Source organism: Prionailurus viverrinus, chromosome D4 (genome assembly GCF_022837055.1).
Source record: "Prionailurus viverrinus isolate Anna chromosome D4, UM_Priviv_1.0, whole genome shotgun sequence".
Classification (NCBI taxonomy): domain Eukaryota; kingdom Metazoa; phylum Chordata; class Mammalia; order Carnivora; family Felidae; genus Prionailurus; species Prionailurus viverrinus.
Window position 1 is genome coordinate 27122373 of NC_062573.1, and position 22459 is coordinate 27144831.

The following is a 22459-nucleotide window of genomic DNA, read 5'->3' on the forward strand; positions in this document are numbered from 1 at the left end:
CCAAAGTCAGATGCTCAACCGACTGAGCCACCAAACACCCCTGTTATATGTTTTTAAAACATAGATCCTGTTGACAGAGGGATTCTGTTATTTGGGGGCTGAAATGAGCCACTAGAATGCTGGGGGCATGTTCGTGTCAGCACAAGAGTTCATTTTCCAAATGTAAAGGGTCTCAGAGGTGCACTGTCTGCCTGGATGGAGGGGCATTGCATTATTGAATAGGCTGACCACCTGAAGGGTGCCTGGTTATCATCTGGGAAACTGAGGCCAAGACCGGGGAAGTGACTTGGCTGGGGCAGATCCATCCCATGGTGAGGTCATTCCTTCTAGTCTCTGGCCCCATGTTTCCCTGGGCTGGTCCACACAATGTTTTCTAGGACTTTCCAGGATTTAGCCATAGGATGGGCCTGCCCCTTATCCTGGATTACCCACTCTTATATCGCTACTGGCCTTTCAAAAAGGCTTCTAAATGGGACCACCATGTTTTTTCTGCCGTGTCCTTCACGCTGACTCTCTCCCTGTCTGCTTCTCTCTCCCTTACTCCTGCCTTGTATTTAGAGGGGACAGTGAACAGCAGGGCTTACTTCGGAGCTGGCTCAGACAGCCAGCCCCAGCAGTGGGGCCTCTCTTTGCAGGGGCTGCTTCGAGATTCACACTCAGGCTGTCTCTAAGCCCACTAACCTGATCTTGTAAGATGGCCCATCCCACCCTTCCTCTGAAGACCTCACGAGATGCTCTTTCAGCTTCTTGTTTGTGCAGAGCTCCTGGTGCCTTCCAGACTCTTGTACCTACCATAAAGGAAGCATTTTGTAGGAGGCTCTGTGTTTGCAAAACTAAAACACGAGTGAGTTGGAAATGGGAGGCAGCTTTGGAGAGAAGACTGAAAGGGGAGTCAATAAACCGTCCTCCTGCACTTTTTGATTCCAAAGCTGTAAAGTTGGTAGGACAAATGCCTGTAATTTGGTAGGCCTCCAGTACAAGTTTATTGAATTAATCTGGGAGCAAAAGACCCGGATTCAAGTCCTTGCTCTGAAACTTAGCAGCAGTGTAACCCTGGGCAAGTCACTTCATCTCCCTAGGCCTTAACTTAATCATCTGGAAAATGGGATGGCACTAATGCCAGCCCTTGCCCAGTTGGAGTGGGGAAAGGGCCACATGAGATCTTGCTCTATAAATTCTCAAGAGCTGGGAAGCTAGTCACATTCCTGACGCAGTGCCTGGCTTCTGGCCAGCTCTTGGTAATGCTCACTGGATTAGCTGGTGATAGGACTTGTGGAAGTTTAAGAACATCTTCATTTACTTGTGGTTTGCAGTGACTTGTCTCGCAAACAGCAGTTAGCCTTGACAGCAGAGTGAACCAAAGCTAATTCAAGATGGTGGCCATTGTTGCATCAGCCTGGAGAAACTGCCTCTTTTGTAAAGTTAGGAATGCTGGATAAACAGAACGGTTCTAAAATAACGTGCCAGGGTTAGATTCATGGCCTCCCTTGAGACGGAGGCATTTTTAATCCAGGAGAGGCTTCAGATCCCTACAAATGATCTCTCCATTTACTTCGTTTTCAAGGGTTCCCAGAGCTTTTAACTGTCAACAGGACAATCGTAGAATGTAGATGGTGGATGCCATCAGTGACACATCCATACTCCCTGAGCATCCATTATTTCCAAAGAAATAGCTCATTAAATGCACCTGAACCCCTCACCCTGTGCAAGGAGAAGGCCAGCTGTCCAGGGAGTTAGCCCTTCCAGGGACAGCCTTGCACCAAGGAGGAGAGAGAAGCAGAGGATAAACCTCTCAGTAGCCTTCCCTCTTGGGTAGGGAAACTGCAAGGTATGTTCTGCTCTGTCTCTGGGGGTCCCCAGTGGGATTTTGCCTCAGCTGCCCACCCAGAAACCTGCTCATTAATGCCCCTTTACTGGCTCCCTTCCCTTCCCTGTCTCACCTCCCCCACACCCCTTCAAGGTGCCCTAGGATCACCTCTCCAGTAAATTCCATGTCCTCTTACTCTTGCCTCGCGCGCTGTTCTGAGTGACCCACCTGTGGTCAGAGCAGGAGTTAGCGTCCTGTTGGCCACACACCTTGGGTGGAGTGGGGGGCCAAGGCCCGGACTCCTTTCAGTTCCACATTCACTCACCCTCCCCCATGCTGTCGCTGACTTTCATGAAACCACGTGGAGAGGAGGATGAATGCCAGGGAATTGGCTTCTTTTTTCTCTCAAGAGAAGAAAGAATCCATGTTCCCGCCGACGTCTAAACACGGTTGGGAGTTTGCAGCAGGGGAGGAAGTCGAGTGAAGCCATGATTAGAGCCTTGTTTGTGCTCTTCGGCAGCTCTGAGCATCTGTGTGCTCCACTCGCCGGCCCTGCCTTCATTAGGCCTGTTTGTCAGAGTCACAGCAAATGACGATGCGCTTGAGTTTCACACGGCTTCTGTGCAACATAAAGGGCTCAGACTTTGGACTTTTATGTTTCGGCACCTGATTTGAAGGGCTGGGGTCTTGCATCACGCCAATGGCATAAATGTCATTTGGAAGGTACCTAGTGAAATGTGGGCTCGTCCTCCCCGCTGGCAGCCATTAATTACCTTTAGGTCTTTGGGGTAAGAGATACGGTTCTATGCAGTGCGCATTTCCTGAGCACCTGCCAGGCGCTTTACCAAGTCCTCTGAGGGAAGCCAAGTTGAATAAGATACGGTCCCTGCCTCCCAGGGGCTTCGTGATTTCTCGGGCAGAGAGCCAGGCCAATAAAAGTGGGAAGATGATTTCCCAGAACCTACTAGAAAACTTTCAGAGCTAGTCTGGCCCTTGTTTGAGATGCTCGAGGCTGGTTTTTAGTATCAAGGAGTGTGTCGTAGCTCCCTTCACCCAGCCGTGGGTCTGGAGAGGCCAGTTGGTTGGACTGCCGCTTGCCTTGGTATAATTAAGATGGAGACATAGTCCACTAACCTGCAGGATACGGTGCGGGGCTGTGGGTCAGCAGGAATGGAAGGACACACGTGTATGTGGGCTCCTTGACGCTGGGAGCCTGATTCTGACACTGCCCAGCCTTCATGATGCAGGCTTACCTTTCAGAGAGCCAAGAAAGGTAGCCTGGAAGACAGAATTATTAACAGACCTTGTGTTTCATTGAGCTATAGACTCTCCATGTTGAAGGGAGCCCTGACTCTCTTTTGCAACATTACCTCTACTTAAATACCTCCGGTGATGGGGAACTCATCTCCTCATACGGAGAAAGTCTATGAGTGTTCGAAGTCTATGCCTCTTCATCACTAGCTAGGTGCTGTGGCTTAATCTCTCTAAGCCATCATTTCAGCATTCAGTTCAAAATAGTAAAATTAAAGGAGATCACTTTCTTTGCCTTGAGTGATGGTGACAATTCGATAGTGTGAAGCTATGAACAGTTCGGTGACTGGCACAGAAAAGGGCTGTGGCAACTGTAATGCCAGATTTGCACCACCCCCCCACCACCAGAATTTCTTGAGAAAAGTAAGATCTTCCTCCCTTAGGACACATTTCATGTTCCTCATTTCATGGGACATTGTTATCATTGGTCCAGGAAAGCCCCTCTCTGTTTGTCTATGCCCTTATCTCTAGCATTTGTTCTTATCCCACACTCCCGCCTCCCCCAGGAGAGGGCAAACACTCTGAGTATTTTAATGCATATATTGTGTTGATATGTCCTCACAAAATGTGGATTAATGTCTTGAATGCATATATTTTGATTTATGTCAATGCAACTGGATTACATATCTTCTTCTGTTTCTTTCTCCTTTTTTCCCTCCCACTCAGCACTTCCTTTCTGGAGATGCTTCCATGTTTCTATGTGAACATCTGAGCCATGACTTTCACTGATCATTCCATGGGGTGCATTCATGCTTTATCCATCCGTTCTCCCAGTGACAGACACCCAGGCCACCTTCAGCTCCCTACCTATACAAATAACGAGTGTCCCCTTATGAATCCAACTGGGCATTTATTTAAGACAAATGTCCAGGAGCAGAACTGTTGGATGGGGAGGTGGGTGAACACCAAACATGCCTAAGATCTGCCAAATGGCTCTTTCAATACCCACACCCATCTCCACTGCCACCAGCATGGAGATTCCTGTGTCCCTCCTCCCACAAGTACTTGCCAATCCCTGGCTCTCTCATTTTCTGCCCATCTAAAGGAAAAAGTAATATCGTATTGTGGTTTTAAATATCATTTCTCTGTTAACTAATGAGGTTTGGGCATTTCTTCCCGTGCTTATGAGCCATTTGTTGATTATGACCACTTTTATTTTGAGGATACTGTCTTTTCCTTGTTAACTTGCTAGAGATCCTTATATATTCTAAATCTTGGTTTCCTTTTACCTTTAGGCTTTGTAGATATCTTCTCTAATTCAACCACTTGTCTATAAAGTATTTGTTGAACAGAAGTTCTTAATTTTGATGTGGATGAATTCCTTTTTCTCCCATATGGTTTGGGCTTTTGAGGTTTCTAAAAAATCATTTCCTGGCACCTTCATGCCAGGTCCTGACTGGATATAGGGGGGTGCCGAGCTGGGTAAGATGCATCCCTGCCCTCAGAGAGCTCCTGGTCCAGTGGGCACAGACACAGAACCTCAAGTGCATACGACATGTGGTGAGGGCATTCAGAAGAGGGGCAGTTGACTCCACCGGACAGATTCCAGGAGATGTGGCACCTGAGACGAATTCTGAAGGGCCAGTGGGAGCTAGCCAAGAAGAGAAGAAAAAAGATATTCTAGGTGCAAATAACCTGTTGTATGCGTCCCCTGCTACTTAGCTTTTGTCCCGGCCCAGTTTACCTAAGTCCATAGACAAATCTGCCCTTAGCAGGGTTATTATATTCCCAGGCCATTTGACGAGTGTCCACCTGGCCTGTTAAAAATTTCCAACCAAAGGTCACTGACATTAATTTGTTAAAAACGTGGCAGCGACATATTGTTTGTGAAGACAGAGAAGAATGTTTGCAGGATTCGGGCCAAGGAAGCACAAAGTCTGTCTGCTCAGTGCTGCCGAGAGGTGCAGCTCAGCTCTGCTCCTCACCGGGTGACAGGAGGGTGACCCTCTAGGGCCTGCACTCAGGCAGTGACCAGACCGGGGATTACTTCCTGGGGAATGGCTGGCCACCTGGAGAAGAGTAGAATCAAAGCCCATGATCACCGTGCTCTGACCTCTGAAGAACCACCAGGAACAGGGGTCCATGTGATGTGTGCCCCCCTCCCCCCGCCCAGGCAGAGCCAGGACTCGTGAAGGGAAGTCTCAGGAGGCAGATTTCAGCTTGGAATGAGGAAGACCCTTCAAAGCAATTGCAGAATCACCGAACAAGAGTTGGAGGCCGTGAACATCCCCCCATCCAGCCTACTGGCTTTAGCAAAACCCATGAAGGGGCCACAACTTCCTGGGGGCTCCTCACTGAGGTGACAGGGGAGCCAAGACTAACTCCAAGGGTCCTGTCTACCAGCCAGAGTTCTTTCCTACCCCGAGTTTAGGATTTTGGTAGGGGGTCCTAGAATGAATGGAGTGATTGTGTTAGGCTTTCATGTTTTATTTTTGTTGAGTCAAATCCATCCTTTGTTTTTTGCCTCAGAGTCATACACTGAGTCTGTATGTTTGTGACAAACTTTAAAGAACACGTACACCTCCTTCCATTCAGATCTAGAGCCAGTTGAGGACAAATGGACGGTGAGGGGGGAGGGGAGGAGAGCCCACGTAGCAGGATGTTGGCGACCCTATCACTCGTCCTCCCGCCTGGGGGTTGCGGTCCCAGGAGGAGGCAGCTCTGATTGAAGCTGTTTCCCGGCCGTCTCGTGCGTGCTCCCAGGCCCACAGCCAGCGAATATTTTCAGACTGGACTTTTTTTGGCAGCCCAATTTTCACCAATAGGACCTATTTTCTTTACGTATCATCCAAATATAAAATTTGAAATAAAGAAGGAGCTTTTTAAAGAAAACCCTTCTTTTTGCCCCACAACAAGGAAGCAGCATTGTTCTGCAGGAGAGGGGCTCTCTGTTCCACACTATTTTTAGCTTCTTAGAACAGAAAGTGTCGGCATTGAAAGGCCTTCAGTCAAATGTAGTGGTTCTCAACTCTGGCTGTGTGTTAGGATCAGCTTAGGAGACTTTTAAAAAATCCTGCCGCCCTGGGGCGCCTGGGTGGCTCAGTCGGTTAAGTATCTGGCTTCGGCTCAGGTCATGATCTCATAGTTCATGAATTTGAGTCCCACATCGGGTGAGCTCGAGCCCTGCTTTGGGTGAGCACAAGCATCGCTTTAGGGTGAGCCCTGCTTGTCTCTCTCTCTCTCTCTCTCTCTCTCTCTCTCTCTCTCTCTCTCTCTCTCTCTCTCCCTCTCTCTCTCTGCCCCTTGCGCACTTGCACCCTCTCTCGAAAAAAAAAAAAAGTACTGCCGCCCAAAACCCACCCCTCAACACCCCAGAAGTTCTAATATAATGGACCCATATTAGGACTAGGGCATATGTTTTTTCTAGCAGTTCCCCGGGTGATACTAATGCCCAGCCAGGGCTGAGAATCATTGGAAGGAAGCCCTGCAGTGCAGTTAGCAGATGGAGAAACTGAGACCCAGAGAAAGGGACAGTGTGTCCAGGGTCACACAGTCAGTGGCAAGCACGGCAGAGTTGTGGGGGCAGGGAGGCCAGCCAGTGACACTCTCAACACTGCAGCCCTCTGCTTGGTTCCTTCATCCCCACCCCCCACCCCCTGATGGACCCTTCTAGTCTGTCCACAGATCCCCTGGTCCACAGTCTGCAAGGCCCGGCCTATAACCAAATGAGTGGCTAATGTTGTTTGCACGGTGGAGTTACCAAGGAAGCCAAGAGTTAACAATTGAGAGTGCTGCGTGCCTCTCATGGTCTCCATCAGCGGGGCCACGGGTGAATGGAAGAGCACGGGGGGCACCAGCCTTCCACCTGCAGACCCCAGAGGGGCCCTGGGTACAGGGCGGGGGGTGGGGGCAATACTCTGTGTTACCTGGGGATGCCAGAAGCAAGACTTCAGGTCCCGCTCAGGAACTAACCAGCCGGCAGGAATCAGAAGGCCTGGGCACACCTCAGGCACAGCTCCCACACCAGAGGCAGTCTGTCCCCATGCCCTCAGCCCACAGAAACTGAGGTGCTCAGGGGGGAGGAGCAGGACTCATGGAAGGCTTCCTGGAAGAGGTGGGTGTAGGGTTGGGCCGTGTTGGTTTAGTAGAGGGAGGGGAAAGCCACCTTCCAAGCAGAGGGACCATTGTGGGGAACCATGGCAGTAAGAAAACATAGGGAGTGTTAGGGGATCTAGCAAATAGCTCGGTTACTTTTATCATGAGGCAAACGACGACGTATCAAACACTGTGAGTTAGGTTGCAAGCCAGAAACTGCCAGTATTCTCTTTAGTCCTCATGGCCACTTTGAGAGTTCCCATTTTAGAGCTACAACAACCTGCTAACAAAGTGCAGGCTGGAGGGAAATACTATCTGCAAATGAGAACAATTTTACCTCCCTGGTAGGACTGGGTGAGGCTATCATCCCTAAACTACAATGTCAGAGACTGTGAATTTTTTTTTGAATCTTTATGTCTCCAGCCTCCAGCCTGGAGCCTGACACATAATAGTACCCCCCCCACCCCCCATCAATGTTTGTTGAATGAATGAATGAGTGATTAAGAGATTGAGCATAAGCATCCCACAGCACCCAGAGGTCCAAGGCCACCTTGATCATGGGTAAGGACAGAACCTTATCTTCCACCACCCACACTGAAGCTTTTGAGGGATTCTTAATCATGAAATAACCTGGAGCCGGCATGCGCTCCGGAAATGTGGGCTCAGTGACCAGTATGAGCTCTGCCCTGTCTGAATCCAGAAGTAGGGGAGCCAAGTTCAGGCCACTTGGTCGCTGCCCAGCACATAGCTCTGAGTGTTCACTTCACTTACTGGGGCGAGTCAAGCCCAGCTCATGTTTTGCCGTGAGCCTTAAATCCAAGAACATGAGAAGCACCAGTGATCCCCCAAGCAGTACCCCAGGGAGAGATTACGGTGATTATGGCTTTCTTGGGAAGCCGAGTATTACTTTGGTGCTAAGGGACAGTACAGTAGGGTGTGTGAACCAGAGGGGTGGGCTGTGTGGCTGGGGCGCAGTGGGGTGCCAGCCACACCACTTCCCGGCTCCTGGTGATCTGTTCCAATCAGTCTGCATATTTCATGAGCTGCCTCCCCACGCCAGATAAATAAATCAGGGCCTCCTCCTCCGAGCGGCAGGAGCTGATTGGGGCTGAGGACTTCAAAAGGCCAGAGCAGGGATGCCGGAGCTCCCAGCAGAGTCTGCTAATGTGACATTTAGGATCTGTGACCCAGGCAAGCGACAGCCACCTGCACAGTGTGACAGCCCCCAAATGGCAGGGAGACCATTGTGGGGAGAAGGGAGTGACTTTTACAGGCCTGTTTTCCACCCCACAGTCAAAGGCACACAGGCGAAGGTGGCCTATGGGATTCCCTGTTCCGCTTCCTGAATGTTTATAAGGGACCAGCAGCACATCTGCATCTCTTCAACGAAATTCACTCAGAGCCAGAGCCCCAGCCAGCCGGCAGTTCCTGCGGTTACATGTTCGGAATTCCTGTACCCGCGCCACCTTATGGCATTCTTATGCCCAGCATCTGCAGCTCAGGGGACCCGCTTGCCCTATGGTGGGCATGTGGGCACAGCTCTCCGCAGTTATTACACTCAGGAGGCCCACGTGGCCCGTGGCAGCTTGGCACAGAACTGTCACTGCCCAGGGATCTCGTCAAGGCAGCCCCATGAGAACATAGGCGGTGGGAAACGTCCCGGGTTTGAGGCTGGGCTCTACTCTTAGAATGAGGGAGGGGCAGCAAAGCTACAACCTGCTGAGCCTCAGTTTTCTCATCTATTTGGTGGGACTGAAGCCACCAACTCCAGCCATGAGAACTGAACAAAAAAAGGCACCTAAAGTTCCTGGCACAGATCCAGGCACGTTGTCAGGGCTCGGTGACTCTTCCGTGGGCCACCCTGCCCTGCCCACTCCCCAACCCTGTCAAAGCCAGTTCAGCCCTGGGGGCTTCACTCTACTTCCACACTCCTTGCCTTTGGCCCTTCTTCCCCTGAACCTGCTTCATCTCCGGTCACCAGCACCCCACACACCAAACCTACTGACCCCCTGCCCTAGTTCTAGTCTCTCAATGACATATGACATTGTCCCTTTCCTTGGCTCCCGGGATGCCCACTCTCTCCGCCATCCTGCTCCCAGCATCCTGGCCAGTAGTTCCCAGTTCCTTGCAGCATCCTTGCTCTACCAAGCCCCTAGGAGGTTGGTGCTCCCCAGGATTCTGCCCTTGGTCCTCTCCTCCCCTTGGCACTGTCCCTAGGGATCTCCTACCTGCCCCCATGCTCCAGCTCCCAGCCTACATGCTGATGGCCCTGACTAGCTCCCTAGCCCAGAATTCTCCCCCGTCTCCAGACCCAAGGACATCGCCACTCTCATGATCCATAAGCACGTCAGGCTTAGCGTGCCCAAACCAGAATGTAGCAACTTCCCCGCTTCTCTGACCCTCTCCTGAGTTCCCCACTCAGGGAATGGTACCTGAGCCCCCCAGGCACTTGCTTCACTCCCCTGTTCCCCATATCCCCCACACATTTGATCACACAGTTGTCCGGATTTTACTTGGAAAAAAGAAACCTCTGTCAAATCTGATACCCCCATTCTTCATTCTTCTTGCCACCGCCCTGGGCCAGTTTTCATCATCTCTGTTCCTGGAGATGACCAAAACAATGACTTAAACCCACCAACAGAATAGTATCAAGGATGAAGGTAAATTCAAATGAATCACTTGGGTCTGAAAATACACCTGAACAAGTATATATGAAAGAGATTGTGCTCGATATGACCCAGCAGAGCAATGTGGCCTCTGAAAGATACTAATTCCACCTGAGGATGCATTAATAAGAATATAATGTGCACAGTAAAGGACGGGACAGTCCCCTGTACTTGTGTTGACCAGATCATGCCTGAAGAAGTACATTGGTTGGTCTTTGAGTCTACACTCTATCAGACACAGTGACATTGTATGGTGTAGCCTAAGGAGGAACCTGGAGAGGGCAGAATTGGAAATGATATTCTGTAAGGTGAGGTTGGGGTCTGGCACCTGGGAGATGATCTGTCTTTGTCTCCAAGTCTATAGAGCTGTCCTGGAGCAAAAGGAGCAGAAGTGGTTTGTGTGGTCTTAGATGACAGAACCAGATGCCAGAGGAAGGTTATAGAGAGACCCTTCAGCTCAATGACCAGGAAGGACTTGGTAACTAAGTCCAATTATGAGGGGAGTGAGCCCCCATCCATGAGACATACAGCAAAGGGCGGGTAACCAGTGGGTGAGATGGGGTAAGAGGGCTTCTGTTCCACCCCAGATCAGATTGGAGGTTTTGCGATTCTACCTGGAAGAGGCTCTGGGGAAAAGGAAAGCCTGTGAGAATATAGCCAGGGCCCACAGGGGAGCAAGAACTGGGACAGGAGCAGCCAGCCATGGGCACAGGGCTCAGTCTAACCAACCACTGTCTCTTGCTCCCGCAGACAGCAGGGAGGTGAAGGTGGGAGAGTACAACGCTGTGGCCGACACACTGGAGATAATCAACGACACTATCAGGTTCCAAGGTAAGGCAGGTGGGCTTCTCATAGAAGGGGGCCTGCTCAATTGCTCCCAGGCCCAGATATTGTCTGAGGGTTGGGGACAAGCTCAGAGTCCTTGACTTCCTAGGGAAGAGGGAACCTCCTTTCCTCTTATCACACATGCTCGCTCACTTAGCATAGTGTCCCCATCACTCACATGGGAGCTGGATTTCCAGCTCCTGAGAGGGGTCACTGGAATTTGCATGGAGAGCTGGCTTTCACTCTATCAGACACACTCTATCAGACACAGTGACATTGTATGGTGTAGCCTAAGGAGGAACCTGGAGAGGGTTTCACTGGGGTATCTACATTTAAACCAGTCCATGGCCAGGAGTAATTCTATTTAAATGTGGCCCAGCTAAATTTAGCTCTGGATCCTTCTTTGAGAAAGCATTTGGTTGGGTTAGTAATAAAGCCTGTCCACCTGCTGGTCTTCCTGGAAGACCATTCCCTCTTCTTCTGCTGGAGAACTCTTCCTCAGCTTCTAGAACGAGATCAAAGGACACCTCCTCTGTACAGCCTTCCCTGATTGCCCCCACCCCCATTAGCTGAGCTAATGGGTCCCTTCTCTTGGCTTTCACAGTGTTTGTCTCTGCCTTTCCCATAGTCACTGTCTTTTGCATGGAAATTTCTAGGTTATTGGACCATGAGCTCCCTGAATGGATTCCACTTGACTTTTAACCCCTAATGCCAGGCAGGGTCTGACACATGTTGAAGGTTCACATTTGATGAAAAAATAAATACATGATTGATCAAGTGAGTGGGTGACTGGGTGGGTGAATAAATGAATGAACAGGTGAGCATATGAGTGAATAAAGTAGTGGGCGAGTGGGTGAATGGATAGATAAAGGGATGAGTGAGTGGATGGATGGATACATGGGTGGATGGGTGGGCTGTGGATGGGCTTAATCATGCTTAATTCCCTCAAGTCCATTCTGTCCTCAACAGCCAAAGCACTCTTGCCATCAGCCGCTATGCTGAAGATTCTCCACCTTTGCTCAGAGCCCTGCATGGTCCCTACTGCTCGGCAAGGGACCTCACTCCATGGTGTCACCTCAAAGCACCCCTGCAGAGATCCCTTCCCACTTCTCCTCTTCTTTCAGATCTCCCCAGCCAAACTGCTTACAGCTCCTCGAATATGCCAAGATACCACCACGCCTTTGCCCCTGCTGAGCCCTCTGCCCAGAATCCCTTTTCCTAATTGTCTTCCTTGTGGGCAGCCAGCTGTTCATCTTCTGAGGATCAGCTCCCCCTTCTGTAGCCTTTCCAGACTCCATCAGGGAGAACTACACTCTTCTACACTTTCATGCTCAGGCTTCTCCGTGTCTGATGTTATCAACTACCTGGACCCTGTCGTTAGAAGCAGGTTTTCATCATGGTTAGAGCACAGGACTCAGGCAGATCTGGGTTCAAATCCTGCTGGTTTTGCCACTTAGTAGCTATAAAAGTCACTTAACATCTAGAAAACTGTTGCCTCTGTGTAAAATGGGAATAATCTTCTCTACCTGTGAGGCTGTTGGGTGGATCAAATGAGAAAATCTCTGTAAAGTGCTTAGCCCATGGTAAGCATTCAGTAAATACGATTGCTTATTATTGCCTTTTTCTTGTCACATGGCTAGTATAGAAGTTTCTTGAGGACAGGGACTGTTTCTTGGTTATCTCTAAATCACTGGCACCCAGCACAGGGCCTGACAGGTAGAAAGTGATTATTCATGATGATTGATCATGATTAATGATGGTGAATGAAGGTATAATGGGGGATGAAGGAATAGTAAAGACTAGATGAATAACGAGTGAATGGATTGGGTGAAGAGCAAGAAAGAAAACTCAAGGCTGCTGCTAGTTACCACGTGGCTTCCATAATGTCTTAGTTATGGTGCATAGTTATGCATAGTTATGTGGAGGTGCCGTTTTGGGTGAAAGGAAAGTGGAGTACAGGGGAGGAGAATTGACATTGTTTCTACGTGAGCAATTGGTGGTCATAATCATCATATAACCGCTGCTCCAAACCTCAGCCCCTTTCTCAGGGACCAGAGAGGGATTTGTTCCCAGCCAAGAGCTCATGGGCACCCCCAAGATGGCGCTTGTGTTTGGGAACCAGGAGACACCCGAGCCAGCCTGATGCAGCCAGAGGTTCACTTGGGAGCACGGGGAGGAAAATGGAGAACGGGGGAAGACGCTTTCAGATGTAGAGCTTTCACTTCAGGAAGCAAGAAATGGTGTTGCTTTATCCACCTTGCGTCTGCTCTTGCCCTGACTTTCAGGCCTTGAAAATGTTACTTTACGTGGAATTGCTTTAAAGCTTTATGTGAACCATGCCAGCAGGTTCCTAGCTGTTTTCGAACCTGGCAACTTCCCTAGACTGCTTAGATGGTTCAAATTCTTTTTATCCACTGAATGTTTCCAAACACTTTTGAACTTGCTAGCGGAGTTTTTTAAACACAGATGTTTGGGGGGGGGAATCTCAAACCCTTCTGCCACACCTGCCCACATCCTCTGCTTATCTCCTGGGAGCGGGGGTATAACCAAGGCGGGCACCCATGGCACAGCCATGGTGGGGTCATCATGACCTCTGGTGGGTCTCCCTGGGCTCCCCAGTTTCCCCACTGGAGAGAAAAGGCCCAGCATTTCACAATTCCATAGCAGCAACCCAGCTTGAAATAGCAGCTGAGAAAAAAGGGATTTGTAAGAAGTGGGGCAGAGTGAGGAGGATCCCTGCACCCCTCCTCCCACGCCAGCCTGCCTCTGGACAATTTTGCCAGTGACCACAAAGATGAGTTTTCTCTGGGGCCCTCAGGGCTCCCATAGTTTCCTGGTGCCCTCAAAGAATGAGCAGAGACGTCTCTGCAGTGACACAGAGGAATGGAATCCCACAGTTTGGGCCCAGTCCTGGTGCGGCAGGGATGGGGAGGCATGCCAGTAGCTTTGGCCTCCCACAGTTAGTGAGTCTTATGAAAAGGGAAAACCAGAAAGAGCTTTTATAACCTAATGACCTTGGGGCAGGAAACCTGCGGCCAGAGACATAGCTGTCTCCATGGAACTGATAGACAAGGTGTCTGCCCTGTTGAAGGTGGTCATTATCATGTGTCAGAGCAGAGTCTGTGAGACCCCAAGCCGGATTCGTCACCCCCAGTGGCACCCGGCGGTACCCACTCACAGCATCTGGCCCTGTGCCTTCCGGGCTACTGTTACCTGTGGGGACAAATGAGGGTGGTTTTTCAACAGGGTAATTAGACCAAATCAAATGCTAGTCTTTTAATGGCTATTAAATGCATCACAAATTCCTTATGGATTCTATTTAGAGAAAGAAATAAGTCCTAGTGAAGGCTCCCTGCCGAGTAGCCTGGCCAAGCGCTGGAGCCCTGCCCCCCGTAGACGTGTCCTGCACAGAGGTTGTGCACAGGTGCCAGATGGCAAGAGCGTGCAGGCAGAGAGGTTCTCAAGGACTGACCGCACACTGGGCTCAGCTGATGTCTGTTCGTGGCCTTCTAGGATCCGAACCACCAAAAGACAAGACCATCATCCTGGAGCAGCTCCGGAAGATCTCCCTACCTCTCTACAGCATTCTCTCTGCCCTCACCATCCTGGGGATGATCATGGCCAGCGCTTTTCTCTTCTTCAACATCAAGAACCGGAATCAGAAGTAAGCCGCTCACACCCTCCTCTTGGATGATGCTTTCTGGATTGACAAAGCTCGTGGATAACGTGTAGGGGCATCCTGTGACAGATTCACCAGGGGCACAGAAGAAGTTTCCGGGGCAGTTTTCTAAAGTGGTCGTTCAGTCACTGGGATGTGATTAGATGCTCCATGTGCATGAGCATGTATGTGTGCACGAGCACACGCACATGCATATACACAGAGTCAGGGCTGCTGGTTGCACAGGAAGGCTGACGTAAATAAAATCAAAGGCTGGCTATGCTCCTGTCCAGAAGGAAAACCACAGAAGAGGGAATCCCCCGAAGTCTTTGCTCCACCCCCTCGCATCTTGGGGAAGCATTGCCCGAGGGAATCACTGAGTTCAGTAAGGGACACCATCCGTTAGTACAGCACTTTACAGTCTGAGAAGCTCCTCCCTCCCATCATCCTCACCTGAGCCTGAGATAACTCCCCAGATTACAGGTGAGAGGACAGAAGCCCAGTGACAGAGGGAGGGTTGTTGTCTGGGGCCACATTGCTGTGTGTGGTAGAACCTGTCCCCTGGGTTTCTGGCTTTGATTTCTTCTACTTTTTAAAAAAATTTTTTTTCAATGTTTATTCATTTTGGGAGACAGAGAGAGACAGAGCGTGAGCAGGGGCAGGGCAGAGAGAGAGGAAGACAGAATCTGAAGCAGGCTTCAGGCTCTGAGCTGTCAGCACAGAGCCCACCACGGGGCTCGAACCCATAGGATCATGACCTGAGCCAAAGTCAGATGCTTAACCAACTGAGCCCCCCAGGCACCCCTTTGATTTCTTTGCCACCACGCGTGCTCTTCACTCTCTGAAGGAGAGCAGCTCACCGTCTGAGTTATTCTGGTCAGTCGTGGGTAGAACAGGCCAGCACCCAAGTGGTGGTGTTTACCAAGCACAGCCAGCTTCTGTGGTTTCCATAGCAAATCCCTGTACCCAGCTCTCCGTGTTGTTGGGAAGTCACTGGGTGGGGGCTCAGAGCAGGGATCCCCCGGGGCACAGCCTCAATGCCCTGAAGCCCAGAAGCCACACTGTGTGACGTTCTGGGCTGCCAGGAACAAGCCTGATTCTGCAGAGAACAGGGGGTTTTGTTTTTTGTTTTGTTTTGTTTTTTCCCTCCTTGCTTGCAAAGGAGGAGCTTGAAAGCTCTAGATTTTGTTGTTTTGGGGTTTGATTCGGTCAAATCTATTTCCTAAAGAACGAAAAGATTTTTACCCACCCTTGTTTTATTTTCTATACCACCAATAACACATATACCACCACAAAAAATGGAAGAAAGTTCCGCCTAACTGATGACCATACGAATTAGCATTTGGCACAAGGCCTGGGCACATAATCAGGTTTCAGTTAATATTAGTTAATATTAATTAGTTAATATTAGATTCCCTTTCTACAAGTTTCCAAAATACCCATCTTACAGCAAGCTGCCCCTATCATAAGACTAAACTCCTTTAATTCTTTACCAATTCTTTTGGCCTCCTGTGGAAAATTACTATTACTCTTTCCAGGAGGCTGGCGTCTATGTGAATTTTTTTTTTTTTTTAAATTTTTTTTTTTTTCAATGTTTATTTATTTTTGGGACAGAGAGAGACAGAGCATGAACGGGGGAGGGGCAGAGAGAGAGGGAGACACAGAATTGGAAGCAGGCTCCAGGCTCTGAGCCATCAGCCCAGAGCCTGACGCGGGGCTCGAACTCACGGACCGCGAGATCGTGACCTGGCTGAAGTTGGACGCTTAACTGACTGCGCCACCCAGGCGCCCCTATGTGAATTTTTTGACTGGCTTTGCAGATTAAAAAATCTGAAAGAGATAAAAATAAATGTCACAGTAGTTCCAAGCTCCCCTCACTTTTATCTTCCTAAATGCTGCCTATTTGCTAAGGTCCTTTTCCTCCAGGGAACCTGCCCAACTCCTGGCATTTCCCTTCCCCCACTTCCTGTGGTACTAAGGAGGAAGGGGTCTTAGCAGTTTGTGGTTTGCAAAAGGACCTCCAGGAATCCAGTCTCGTGTCAGCTTCACACATACATGCCTTGGGCAGTGAGATCTGTGGTCGAGTCTTACCCATGAGGTGACTCCGCAGGCCGAGTGTAGGGTGGCCCCACCCAGTGATCCCAGCTCAGAAGCCGCGTGTGATCCATAATTCACACCAGGCTTTTTATCTCTCTCCCACTTTGACACACATTTTTAAAATGTGAAAGCATTAACAGAATGGCAGAGTACAAAAGAAACTGTTGAGGGAACTGACTATGATTCCAATCTGCAAAAGAGTGCCTGGACCATGGGGGCACCTGAAAACCCAGGACATACTGAGTGGATTGTGCAGGGTTAGCCAGGCACTACTCAGGGTGGATTCCAGCCAACTGATGGTCTAACCCGGGCCTGGCTTGCTGGACAGCTGGGAGCCAAAGCAGGATTCCTGAAAGAGGTGAGAGACAAGCATGTAGAGTTTGGGAATATAAAGAATGCCCCCAACCGCAGCCTGGTGAAGATAGGGGTGGGGGTGGGAATGGGGACGCCACTGTCCATTTAAAAAAAATTTTTTTAATGTTTATTGATTTTTGAGAGAGAGAGAGATGGACAGAGTGTGAGCAGGGGAGTGGCAGAGAGAGAAGGAGACACAGAATCTGAAGCAGGCAGACTCCAGGCTCCGAGCTGTCAGCACAGAGCCCGACACATGGGTTGAACTCACGAACCGGGAGATCATGACCTGAGCCGAAGTTGGATGCTCAACCGACTGAGCCACCCAGGAGCCCCATGCACTGTCCATTTTTATCACCTGATGACTAGAGGAGGTGTTCCCATCCATGTGTGTGACCCTCTTTGTGCACAAGACTGTGCGAGCTCCAGGCAGCCAACGTGAATACTCGTATACCACCTGGTGACCACACTTCCTGAGCAGCCCCGAACACTCACCTGTAGACCTCCCAGGCCTGGCCCCCTCCGCAAGGGGGAGGGGAGTGTGGCCTTCTCGCCCTCATCTCCCTCCTCCCTTAAGGCTGCTGAACTAGAATGTAGAATTCTCTAGATGCACCCTGTCTTCCTAGCCCCAGCCTAAAAAAAACCTACAACCTGCCCCTAGAGAAGTGATAGGTGAACTTGACCGAGGAAAACTCCATTGTCTAGAATCGGATAGCTTCCGGGGTCCTTTAGTGAGGGCAAAGCGGCCCTTAGTAGCTGGCACAGGCTTGGGGGGCAGGGGGCGTGGAGGAAGCCTGGGCTTACGTTTCTCTCTCCTTTAGCTTTGGCAGCAATATACACGTAGTAGGCATCCAGGAAGTGTTTGCTGGAGGAATAACCACATTACCAGTTCTGTTAACTGTATTGTCTCTCTTGGCAGGCTGATAAAGATGTCGAGTCCATATATGAACAACCTCATTATCCTCGGAGGGATGCTCTCCTATGCATCGATATTTCTCTTTGGCCTTGATGGATCCTTTGTGTCTGAAAAGACCTTCGAAACACTTTGCACTGTAAGTCATTCTGTGTGTTCCGATGGTACAGGGTATAAGGTTTTCTTGGTTTTCCATCCTCAAAACACACAGATCCAAACCCAGAAATGAATGGAAATACGTGAACAGGCAAAAGACAACTCATTCAGCCATTTCTGTAGTTCAACAGGGCAGTATGTCGTTGCTTTCAGACTGGAAGGGACATCAGTATTGCCTGCAACATTAGGATCATGGACTTAACAGGCCACTGCTAGAAAACAGCCCCTCGAGGAATGGCTGGGTAGCCTGTAAAAGGGAGGGAGGAAAACTACCAACCAGAAAAGGATCGATACATGGGGTCAGGGTTAGAGCCACTTATGAAGGAACAGATCTGCCCATCTATCTCAACCATTACAGATATGAAGAGATGTCTGTATGTCTGTCTATGTGCATGACTTTGAGTCATATAGAAAAAGAGCCATTATTCTCTTTTTTTAATTTTTTAAAAATGTTTTATTTATTTTTGAGAGAGAGAGAGAGAGAGACAGAGTACGAGTTGGGGAGGGGCAGGGAGAGGGGGAGACAGAACCTGAAGCAGGCTCCAGGCTCTGAGCTGTCTGCACAGAGTCCGACGCGGGGCTCGATCTTGTGAACCGCAAGATCATGGCCTGAGCCGAAGTCGGACGCTTAACCGACCGAGCCACGCAGGTGCCCCAGAGCCATTATTCTCTATTTAAGCAGTGTTTCTCAATCCTTTTTTCCCCTTATTGCTCCCCTATGAAGCCTTTTTAAGCTTTTTTTCTAATTATCTCCTCATGAAAATTTAATACCAAAGATATACTGTATGTTTGTTTATGTACTATATGTATATCTATAGTTCATGCATGAAAGAGTAGTATTTTCACATTTAAGAACCAATGGTTGCCCCTTGGGAACTCCATCACCCTCACTGAGAATGCATATACTTAAGGAAGCCCAAGACAGGGTAATTTATTTAGTCAATTTTAGAAATCTTATTTTGAAAATTAATTACCGTGTTTTAAATATTCACTGCCTCTTTGTTGTTGTTGGTTTTTTTTTTTTCCTAAAAGAGTTTACCCGTTAGCAGCTAACAACTGTGTAGAAGTAACTCTCAGTTGAAAATGTCATTGGCTCATTTTGTAAAATGAGAATGAGCAGTTGGGATTTATTTCTGGACTTTGACTACTGTGATCTCTCGAAACTGGGTTAGCCATTTGGGTCTCTGTATTGTCCCAAATGCAATAATTCATCCAATTCCCAGCCTGGAGGACCAGAGCTAGAAGGGATGGCCAAACGATCAGTGTTGGCCAGATTAATCGAAAAGCAACTCTTCAGTTTTCCGTTAAGGTGTTAAGAGCAAAGTAGGCCCTTTTTTGCACAGCAGTCTCTTTTGGATGGGACTTGCGGCTCTAAGGTCTCGGCATCGTCCACTCCTGCACAGTTCTGGATTGCAAACCGGCAGCAGGTGCGGGATCTCTTCCACATGCTGCAGGCCAGCACCCACACCCTGTACTGTCAAGACTGCATCCTGTGCAGAGAGAGCCCCTTCTTCCCAGAAAGACGCTCCTGACATCTTATACCCTCCCTGGTCAGGGGCCAAAGGCTGTTACTGCACAGGTGCTCTCTGGAATTTGACCTGAATCCTACAAACGCCAGGTGACGCAAGCTTGGGAGCAAAAAAAAAAAAAAAAAAAGAAAAAAGAAAAAAAAGGGACATCCCCCACACCGGGTTTTTTTTTTTTCTTTTAATGAAGCCTGACATTCTGTTCTGGGAGTCGCGCTCATTTGTGTGAGGGGAAGGCTGTCCTGGGAAGCCTGGCGAGGCGGTATGAATAAATCATAAAGCGCTTTACAAATCAGCATTAGCTCCGAACACGAGGGCTCGGGAGATGTTAGGCCCCCATTCTCACCATCCCTGAGGATTCATTTATTTGCAGTCAGGGCTGTTTCAGAGGCTCTGCAGAGGGGAGCCCACATTCATGACTGTGGGGAAGAGGCATAGATTAACTACTCTGGACTGAATTGGGTCAGAACAAATGTGTACATGGGTTAGGACTGGGGTCATCTATTTAATAATTCCCAGTATCGCTCAGGAAGGGGAACTGAAAGCTTGAATTTAGAGCCTAAATACCAGTCCCCAGTGAGTGCAATTCGGGTTGTGCCCCACCTGCTATTCCGGAGGGGTTGTGGCTCTTTATTTCACTTGGTGCCTCGGATTCTGTTCTCTCTGGGCCTGACAGCCTGCCCACCGGTAAACACGCAGCGAGCAGGGAGGAGGTAGAATCAGGGCGGTCTGGTGCAGTGAGCACAGATCTTGAACAGCCCAGGTGTGAGTCCCACCGCCTACTCTTACTGGCCCCTGGCTGAGGCCAGTGACTTAGCCTCTCTGAGCCTCAGTTTCATCATCTGTAAAATGAGAGTAACAAATCCCCCTGCGGGATGGTAGTGTGGGCTAAGTGCGATGGTTCCGGTGAGGCGCCTGGAACGAGGGGGACAGGAGGTAGGCAGCTTTCTCCCCGTCACCGTTACCATTTCCCGGTATCCTGCTCTGTGTTCTGCAGGAAGTTTTTATAGGACAAGCGACAAGGTAGAACATGAAGCCGCTTCAGGTGGGGAGTAGTTGAAGTCACAGTTCGGTCAGTCCTGCTGCTGTATGCAGGCCACCCTTTTTCCTTTCCGTTTTCAAGATGGAAACTGAACGCAATGATAAACCATGAACACCACCTCAGGAAGAAACCTATGACAGTCATGAGATTCTGCCTCTCTGAGGGCTGTGCCTCTGCTCAGAAGGGCCATTATGGGAGGGAGGGAGGTGGCTACATGTGTGAGCATGTACTCCCTGCATGTGCGTGCGGACACACACACACACACACACACACACACACACACAACTACTGCTAGGGAAACAGCTACACTTAGTTCCCATCCCCCGCTCCCTCTGACCCTTTCGGGAATCTTCCCAGCCTGGTTTCAGCAAGTCTTGCAAACAGCTCCAGCTACACTGTGCAGTCTCCCTGGACACTGTGTGGGTAGTGGAATCACCATAGCAACGTGGCCCCTGTGGGCAGGGAGCTGCCTATGAGGACAGTGCTGGGCCTGGGCCAGAGCCCCGGTGCCAGGGGGGGGTGGGAGGGCCGACTCCAAACTTAACTCGCTGACCTGGCTCGGGAATCCCAGCCCCTGGCAACCCAGAGAGGGAGCAAGGTGGGTGGGGAAGAGAAACGGCATTTTTCTTCCTGTGGAATCCTAGGCAGAAACTCCACATGAGCTGGAGGGGTGAGAAGGGGTGAGAAGGGGCTCTGCGGTAAGGATGAGGCCCAGGCGGGCTTAGATGCAACAAAGGTCTCAACAGTTTCTGGGGCTTTCAAGCATTGCCAGCAATGCCACGTTAGCCCCCCCAAGGCCTGAGCCCTCACGAAACTCAGTACTATCCTCTGTGATTCACCAGGCCCAGCTTGCGGCCACCTGCAGACATCCCTTCATATCCCCTCAACCTCCTGACGAGGTGAGGTTCATTGTCTCTGCCTAACCAGACAGAAAACCGAAAGTCTGCTGTACCTGGCTAGGTGGCAGGACTGAAGTTTGGAACTAGCTTTGTTGGACTACAGAGATGTCTGAGGCATTTTGTTCTTTTTAAGAAATATATATATATATATATATATATATATATATTTATTTATTTATTTATTTATAAAAAATATATTTTAATTATATATATATTTATGTATTTATTTCATTAATATAAATATATATTTATTTATATACATATATTATATATATATAAAAGAAAAAAACATATATCTTTTTAAGAAATATATATATATTTGTTGCTAGCTGGTTCATACCAGAGAAGCAGGTCCACCAAATTCTTAGGGACGTGGTCAACATTTATCCCAACCCAAAATTTGTCCATTCACATTTTTAAACCTTGGGATATCCTTCACATACCATAAAATTTACCCTGTTGAGGTGTACAATTCAGTGTTTTTTGTAGACCTATTCATTCATTTTTGATACATGCCCAAGTATTTCAGAGTACCTAGCATATAGGAGAATTACAGACTGCTTGTGTTCAAATCCCAGCTACACCATTTCCCAGCTGTGGGACCTCAAGTTACTTAATATCTCTGAACTTTAGTTTACTCCTCCTCCGTATAATGGGCATAATAATAGGGTTGTGAGGATTAGATGGCATAGTGTCTACAAAGCATTTAGTGCCTGCCTCACAATAGGATTCAATATATGTTAGCCGTTTTCATTAAGAATGAGTGAGTGAGTGAGTGGGGGACGCCTGGGTGGCTCAGTCGGTTAAGTGCCTGACTTCGGATCTCACAGTTTGTGAGTTCGAGCCCCGCATTGGGCTGTGTGCAGACAGCTCAAACCCTGGAACCTCTTTCAAATTCTATGTCTCCCTCTCTCTCTGCCCTCCCTCCCTTGCTCAAGCTCTCTCTCAAAAATAAATAAACATTAAAAAAAATTTTTTTTTTAAAGAATGAGTCAGTAAGTGAATGATGGGAGTATGTCCGGATAATTGTGTTCCCCCACGGACATGGCTAAGAGAGACACTGATAAAGCTGAGTGAACTTGGGTTGAGAAGAGGCTAGAAAACTGGTGTTGGTGCTGGTCAGTTGGATGTAGGTTACGTCCGTGACAACTTCTGGCCTTATGTGACCTCGCT

The 22459-nt window shown here is 49.1% G+C and overlaps 1 protein-coding gene across 1 annotated transcript in view; it reads left to right on the forward strand.

Annotated features, from left to right (window-relative positions):
* The window catches only part of GABBR2 (gamma-aminobutyric acid type B receptor subunit 2), a 351797-nt gene that overhangs the window by 254667 nt on the left and 74671 nt on the right, over positions 1–22459 (forward strand). The window contains exons 9-11 of the mRNA XM_047831454.1: positions 10570–10650; positions 14158–14308; positions 17670–17802. Coding sequence (XP_047687410.1) covers positions 10570–10650; positions 14158–14308; positions 17670–17802 — 365 coding nt within the window. The remainder of the gene's footprint in view (positions 1–10569; positions 10651–14157; positions 14309–17669; positions 17803–22459) is intronic.